At 46.6% G+C, this 7,657-nt stretch overlaps 5 protein-coding genes across 5 annotated transcripts; 2 read left to right on the plus strand and 3 right to left on the minus strand.

Annotated features, from left to right (window-relative positions):
• Window positions 1-341: 341 nt before the first annotated feature.
• Window positions 342-900, plus strand: H257_08770 (hypothetical protein; the record flags this gene model as incomplete). The annotated part of the gene is made up of 2 exons (XM_009834809.1): window positions 342-481; window positions 534-900. The coding sequence occupies 2 exons, from the start codon at window positions 342-344 to the stop codon at window positions 898-900; spliced, it is 507 nt and encodes a 168-aa protein (XP_009833111.1).
• Window positions 901-1,367: 467 nt separating this feature from the next.
• H257_08771 (hypothetical protein) lies at window positions 1,368-2,075 on the plus strand (the record flags this gene model as incomplete). The annotated part of the gene is made up of 2 exons (XM_009834810.1): window positions 1,368-1,556; window positions 1,743-2,075. 2 exons carry the CDS (start codon window positions 1,368-1,370, stop codon window positions 2,073-2,075), a joined length of 522 nt encoding a protein of 173 aa, XP_009833112.1.
• Window positions 2,076-2,638: 563 nt separating this feature from the next.
• On the minus strand, window positions 2,639-4,128 carry H257_08772 (hypothetical protein; the record flags this gene model as incomplete). The annotated part of the gene is made up of 2 exons (XM_009834811.1): window positions 2,639-2,872; window positions 3,973-4,128. 2 exons carry the CDS (start codon window positions 4,126-4,128, stop codon window positions 2,639-2,641), a joined length of 390 nt encoding a protein of 129 aa, XP_009833113.1.
• Window positions 4,129-4,163: 35 nt separating this feature from the next.
• On the minus strand, window positions 4,164-5,137 carry H257_08773 (hypothetical protein; the record flags this gene model as incomplete). Its single annotated transcript, XM_009834812.1, has 2 exons — window positions 4,164-4,255; window positions 4,279-5,137. The coding sequence occupies 2 exons, from the start codon at window positions 5,135-5,137 to the stop codon at window positions 4,164-4,166; spliced, it is 951 nt and encodes a 316-aa protein (XP_009833114.1).
• Window positions 5,138-5,207: 70 nt separating this feature from the next.
• On the minus strand, window positions 5,208-5,672 carry H257_08774 (hypothetical protein; the record flags this gene model as incomplete). Its single annotated transcript, XM_009834813.1, has 2 exons — window positions 5,208-5,392; window positions 5,510-5,672. 2 exons carry the CDS (start codon window positions 5,670-5,672, stop codon window positions 5,208-5,210), a joined length of 348 nt encoding a protein of 115 aa, XP_009833115.1.
• Between the last annotated feature and the right edge of the window lie 1,985 nt (window positions 5,673-7,657).

Consider the following 7,657-nt stretch of genomic DNA (forward strand, 5'->3'; position numbering starts at 1 on the left):
GGTAATACTAAACGTGTTGGGAATTGTATGCCCATGAAAATGTATTGCTGATTGTATGCTGGCCAGAACTCTAACCAATCGGTCAAATCTGACGAATAATCTGACTTTACTGTTAGCGCGCCGGATAGCGTCGACGCTAGAATTTAGAGTGCCGCGGTGGGAGAATTAAACGCTAAAATCTGACTGAAAAAATACAGTTTTGGAGTTTTAGCGCCACGAGTGGGGATGCTCTTCTTACTGACTCAAACGAGCCCAATGCCGCCGTGCACCACTCCATTCCAGTCTAAGCACTGTTGGAGTTCGGTCTCGATATTGTCTCGAGGGACCAGGACGGCAACCCGATGGTGCGGTGCAACTTCAGCACTTTTGAGGGCCGCGACAAGGTGGAGATCACGGAGGAAGGATCCCGGAAGCTCAAAAGTCGCATCGACGTCAAGTACTTCAAGCCGTTCACGCGCTTAATGGCCCGGAACTGCTTACTGTGTTTGGATGTTGCCGACAAAGCTGCCGTCCTTAAGCAAATCGTGGCCTAGCGGAGACTCTGGTGATCAAGCTGCAGGGTACGACAGCAGCCTGCCGCGGGAGCAGGATGTACTTCCAAATTTACCTGGTCAACTCGTTGGACTTCGGCCGGCCCACTTCGTTCGTGATGTGCTGGACCCGCGTCGTGAGCGCATTCTTCGCTTCTGGTCTGATGTCGATATCGACCAGGTCGAGGAAAATCATAGCCAGCTGGTCACCGCCTACAACAACGACCCCGTCCTGCGCCGCACTCTTGACGAACACGACAATAGCACCACTTTCGATGACGCCCTGGGACGTCGCCCCTCGTTAATGGCTGCGTCTGTGCGCGTTCTGCGGTGGACTAGCGACCATCTACACTACCTCAGTCGAATATGACTTGTCGATCCTCAAATGGGATACTTCAAAGATGCCAATGAGCGCGTTATTTTGCCAGAAAGATTGTAAAGTCGGGGACTGTTAATGAAATAAAAGCGCAACCATATCATATGATAATTGAAGTGTTATTGCCAATTGCATAATCCAACGCTGGTAGTATGCATAAATTAGCTTAGTTTATGTAGTTTATGCATAAGCGCAAATTTGTGAGGCCTGGTATTGCCCTTTCGTGCACGCGAAGGGAGCCAATGGCACGTCGAGATGGTTCGATTTACGGACGAATCGCGTGGGCCGATGCTGTTGTGTGTATGTGTGAGACACCTGCCCTGTCATGATTACTACTGTATGGAAGTACAGTACTAGTATATGTATATGCGTGGGAGACGACGACGACGTTTACGAACGAGGGAATGGCCTTGCGTCGTACTTCCAAGTAAGTATATTGTTGGTTTTCAACACCACCACACATGCCACCAAGCCGCGAGCGGTCGACTACAACCATCGAGGGCGCGAAAAACAACCCTCGCACTGAGTCGACCAATCGATGTTATACGACGCAAATCCGAACCATCGTTCAATGGGTCATGGCCCACGGCCGCAGCCAAGGTGTGTTGAACCGCAACACGTTGAACTTGGCGACGCCGCATCGACACCAGGTCTCGCACCGAATGGAAGCGCGACAGCGGCGATGATAACGACGGCAACGTCCAACGGCGACTTGGTTTCACCAACAAATGCTGGTTGCGTTGGATGGCGTCGAAGGACTCCCTAACGTGGCAACACACTCGATCCGAAAGGGCACCGCGACGTTCAAAACGTCAGGCTGCACCACGGGACTTTAGATCGGTGTGTTAACAACTCGCGCCGGGTGGTCCCTAGGAGACGTGCTGGATTGTTACATTCATTACGCGCCTGCGGGGGACCAGTACGCCAGTCGCATCGCTTCGAGATTGCCAGAATCTAGCACCGCGTTAGGCACGCAGCCTCCGCATTTTGGTGCGCGGGACGATCCCGTGATGAGCCGAATGGAGGACATTTTCGAAGCCGAAACTGGTGCCAAGCCCCACGACCACGACCGTCCATCCGAACGCTACGTGACCGAGTCGTTTGATGCGTGCTTGGGCTACAACGGACTGGACGTAACAAGAAGCGCAAACGCGACGAGACCGACCTGAAAGTTGCGACGGTATCAGGAATTCGCCCCGCGTACTAGTAAGTACTTCAAAATTCATGATCACCTTGCCGTGCATTTGTCGCGACTTCAGTTAACTACACATTAATAGTACCACTATCTTACTGTTAGGCGGACTTAGCCGGCCACGACGTGCTCGGATTGGTTGAAATCCACATACGACGTTAGCCAGTGAAAACCGAGTATAGCAAAAACCTGTACACACCCAGCGATTGTCATAAATATATTGTGAAAACAATTATTTAAATATATTGCAATAAATATTTTATTATATTGTGCCTGAACAATAAAACTATTTATTGAAAGAGTGAAATATATTGCAATAGTTATTGTTTTCCCCAGAATTATTGCAGTTATTTTATTGAACCCCAAGTAATATTGCCATAGTTATTGGTTTCCAGAGAATTATTGCTGTTATTTTATTGGGCCCCAAGAAATATTGAAATAATATTGGTTTTCCGAATCCAATAACCCAGATTGGGCAATTTATGAGCACCCTACAATATGGCTGGTCAATTCTTTGGCTGGCTCACATGTTCCCATCTATTATCGCATTGGGGACTCAAAAGAGCTCGCAACATCACGCAACACAAATACCAACTGACTGGAACACGTCAGCAAGTCCTTCGACCCCAGCCCGCGCGTGAGTCTTGGACCACGAACGAAATCGTGGACGTTTTCTTCGCCCCCCCGATCGTAGATTCTGTTAACCAATTGAAAGGCAACATTTGGGCTCGTAAATTGTTTGCCAAAGTGTTTGCACAATTTTAACCAATGGTACTGTCAGAGTTGGTGTAGAATGAAATGATCAACCCCATCCCTCTAGAAATCGTGGATACGCATAATTTTGAAGAGGTACTGCGGCCCATTTTGTGTGCAGCGAATATATATCCACCGAGTCGAATCTTAGCAATACATGAACATATGCCTTATGCATACAGAATATCAGTGCAAAAATGTGACTTATAAATAGCTGAATATCTGTGCATCCTACAGATATTGCTGTAGGATGCACAGATATTCAGCTATTTCATTTCCAAAAATGGGTTACAGCCTCGAGATTGATTGCAGATACCGTCCTCGTATTATACAGGACATGATAACATGCCGCGAGGTCGACTCGGACAGCGATGAGGACGAGACAGAATGGCTATCTCCACAAGAAACGACGAAGAAGGCAAAGAAAGCCGAAGCGAAGGTGTCCAAAAAGAAGCACTTTCAAGTCAAGGCAAAAAAACTCTGGGATATAGACAACAAAATTTGAGTGCAAGTATTTATTGACCAATCAAAAAATATTGCAATATTTATTGGCTAATCATTAGTTATTGCAATAGTTATTGCCCTTTGGAATATTATTGCAATAGTTATTGGCCAATCAAAATTTAGTGCAATAGTTATTGGCGAATCAATGGGTAGTGTAATAGATATTGGCCAAGCAAAATATATTGCAATAGTTATTTTTATTCTGTCAGAAACCACAATAAATAAACAATAAATAACTCCACCGGTAAATATATTTAAATATATTTTTGACAATCGCTGTACACACCCCTTGATCCGCTGCAAAATTGGCAAAATTTACAGCGGCTTTAATTCATTATAACAGGTTCAGTTCTATCCTTATCGAATTTGAGAGGATAGGTCGCGGATAAAATAGAACTGACGTTTGCGAAATCTGTCTATTGTACAGGACTAATTCCCCGGCAGCTACCGTGGTACAGCTGCAATTGACTTTAACGGGGCTGCTGTGGGGGAATTTTGAATATCGGATCAACGTCCGGATAAATAAATCCGGTTAACTTCACGATTGCAAGCAGACATTCGTACCTATACAAAGTGCAAGTAATAGGAATCTTAATTTAATAGAATTAACAGTAAACACCCATATCGCTGAGCAGGTTTGACACTTCTTCTAATCTATCTTCTTCCTCAAGTCTCGAAGTCATCCGTGCAAGTGCCACTTCGTCTTCATCCGCCACCTTGCTCCGCGGCATCTTGTACCGATTGTCCCCTTTGGCATCGATGATAACGTGCATAACACGCTGGAGAGTCTTGAACGTCTTGTCCAATTTCACGCTTCCTTCACAGCATCAATGAGCTCGTCCATCGTCTGACATTCCAGGGCTTGCTGCAGCGCTTGAATGGAGTTGAAAAATCCCAGATCTAGGACATTCATATCCGGTGACTGCGCTGGTTGGTTCTTGATCTGAATGTCCCAGTCTCCATCTTGGGGTGCAGCAACAAAAGCAGCATCGTCAGCTGTGATGTGCGGGCGCCGCGCGCATTGTCTTGTTGTATGACGATAGATCGTCTTGCATCGTCGGCTGGCCACTTCCACTTGTCCTTGATGGCAGGCACAACAAAGTCCACGAGCAGTTTGCGGTAAACGTCCTTCGTCACAGTCACAGTCTTCAACACTTCTGTTCCGGCAGGTCGGTTGTGGCTGCTCCGCTGCGCCGGCCCCCGTTCCACGATTTTCCAGCAACTAATCTCATCATCCCAATCTTCTCGCGGCCGCGCAACCGCAACGAGAAACATGACCTTGGTGATGTGTGACTTGGACTGTAGGTGTCGTGGCATGATCTTCTCGTCGTGCCACAGAAGAAAGCGACGGCGCAGTTTGGTAAGATAAAACCACTTTTCATCAACATGAACCATGTTTAACATGTCTTCAATGTTATTGCTACCTGTTGTGAAGGCATTATAGAAGTCAAGACGAGCGGCTTTCTGGCTATCCTTCAAGTAGGGACGTGTCCAACTTGATCGGCATGTCATCCATTTCTTCCTGACGTAGGTCCAGAGGACGAACACGAACAGTCCTGTCGCTGCTGCGAGGGATCGGTACGTCTGCCGTTTGTGTAGTGGAATGCACTTGACACGCTGTTCCACCTCGTCAGGGGAAAATGTTGGTCGCCGTCCGGTGTTGCCTTTGATCCGTGTGGCCACATTGGCGACGCCACTTGCAGCCTTCGTCGCTTGCCCTCGTTTGAAGATTCGCCAGACCGTCGTAGGATTGACGTCATACGTGGAGCAAACCGCATCCATGGTGTCGCGACTGAGCTTGCCGTGTAAGGATTTCTCCAGTAGATCTTGATACAATGAAACCCGCTGCTCATCAGTCAAATTTGCCTTGCTTGTCCAAGAAGCGCTGAACGGCGCGCAGACAAGCGGCGTGGTCTTTGGCTCCATCGGCAACGGTGACCACGTGGGCATCTCGCAGCAAGGCGAGAACGTCCTTCGCCACAGTGGGCGTGCTAGTGACAGATTTATCGCGGACAAAAGTCTGCACAAGGTCTCGAACTACACGTGTGTTTCGTACGCGTGAATGATGAGTTGTCGTGTTCGATGGTAGCATCGCGACTGTGACATCTCCTGTTTGCATGTACTCAGCTAGAACCGCTTTAACAGTACGTGTACTTCGACCAAGCAGCCGGGCTATAGTGCCAGCGACATCTACAGTGTTGTCTTCCCACAGAGTAGCTTGAAGCCACAGAATGTCAAGCCTCTCGTCGTACGTGAGACTGCGCTGACGGTGCTGCTTAACGAAGTCCTTCATACGCTGTATTGTGGCCGCGACCATGGTGTCGATTTGGATTTTTGGGGATTACACGCTCAATTTTTCGAGTGGGAATCGCTGCAGCTAATCATTACGGTGATTTTGGCGGTAATTTCATCGAAATTGGACATGAATTGCAAAAGTTAGAGCAAATTTAGATATTTTGAGAGCTTTTTGTAGGGATGTTGTCGATTTTTCGGTATTTTATCCGTATCACGATGATGAAGGCATGGAGGTTTGACTGGCTCGTCCAAATCAAAATAATATGGACTTTGTAAAGATCAAATTTCACAGCATATTAGTTTTTGATGGGATCGTTTACAATGTAACGAATTTATTGTTCATGCTGTTGTGCAATATATCCTGTTTTAGAGGATACGGGTGGCATTGTTTTATTGGGGATATTTCGACGACTATAACGCAAAATATTTCGCATGAATTGGCCAGCCAATCGAGAGATACATCACTGGTGCCCTCGATGGTCTCGCGGACTGTTAGTATAAGAAATTTGGAAAATGCTTAGCTAGATATTGAAGTTGCACATGGTACTTATCTTCACATAGGTAATAAGTTAGATTCTAATAATTGCAGAACTTGTAGTCAAAGAATTTAACAAAGCTACACAACACGTAGAACTTTTCAACAAAACCTTAAGACAAGTTCCGCACAAGAGCAAAAATACGGCGGGTCTTTCGCGCCTCGCGAGAAACCGTGGAATCCGGCAACACTGGAGGTGAAACCACTTGCGATGAAGACTGAACAATTGACGCTGGAGATGGGGAACAGTGGGCACTGGAGGAGCGCCGGTTGACGTAGCCTGAGAGTTCGTTGGCGCGGCCGAGTAGTCGAGTAGTCATCCCGAGTAATGATTGGTCGCGGGCTGGACGGTGGCGAGGATGGAGACGCTGGAACGTCGGAATGGTCTTTCGAACTCGTTTTTACAATACGATCAAACATTGGTGCCAAAATCATGGATGGATCGACTCCGCTGTTTCGGCTCATATACAGCAGTAGTCGCAGTATGGCTTTATTGGTCGAGTTTGTATGCTTGACTCAATCTACGAGGGCTTCTTCGTCAGCGTCACTGTTCTCAGACCCGATCTATAGTCCACTTTGGTTGTATGTTGTTCGACTTTGTTGAACGTGCCGTCACTATTGCGTCGTCATTGTCGTCAACAGTGTACCCCCACTTTTGTCGGATATAGCGATGAGGGGGTATGTCGGGATGGTGGGCCTTCACGTGGTTAGAAAAGTTAGAGTACCACGTAATATACCCGCATCCTTCAACCATACACTTGATGCGAGCGGAAGACGTCATTTCGAGTAGTGAGCCAGCACACAACCCGTTGGCTCAGGCAACGGACTCATCTATGAAGTTAACCGGATTTATTTATCTGGACGTTGGTCCGTAATTCAAAATTCCCCCACAGCAGCCTGTACCACGGTTGCTGCCGGGAAATTAGTCATTAGACCTCTAATCCAGAGACTGAATGACTGACTATACACAAAGTAGTTTTTCATATTCTCATCATTCAAATAGAGTGCATTCAAACTGACAAATACCCCATAGTTCGCCAAAAAAGTAAGATGTTTTTGTAGTGTAGTGACCCTTTCCAAAAAGAGATCGAGGTATTTCCAATGGTCAATATTGAAGAAATCCGATTTCTTACCTAATTGCATTACTTTGTAAGGTAATTCTATGATGTGTGAATAAAACTCGTTACATTTGACTAAAACTTAGACAGAATTCCACAAATTCAGTGCACAACAGTAGAATAAAATCCTAAAATGCACCCATTTTTGATTGCACCAAGTTGCCACGTTGCAAAACCCAGTAGACCTCAGTCAGTGCGTGACTAGACCTTGTGACGAATGATCAAGGCGCCAGCTATAAGCACGTCTTGCATAATGTTGTAAGCCTTGACTAAGTGCCATTTCGTTTTTTGGTGATATTCTTGAGATCAGTAACAACAATGAAGTCTACGATCATGCGTGCCACTCGCAAAATC

The sequence above is a fragment of the Aphanomyces astaci genome (assembly GCF_000520075.1).
Source record: "Aphanomyces astaci strain APO3 unplaced genomic scaffold supercont1.20, whole genome shotgun sequence".
In the NCBI taxonomy this organism is placed as follows: Eukaryota; Oomycota; class Saprolegniomycetes; order Saprolegniales; family Verrucalvaceae; genus Aphanomyces; species Aphanomyces astaci.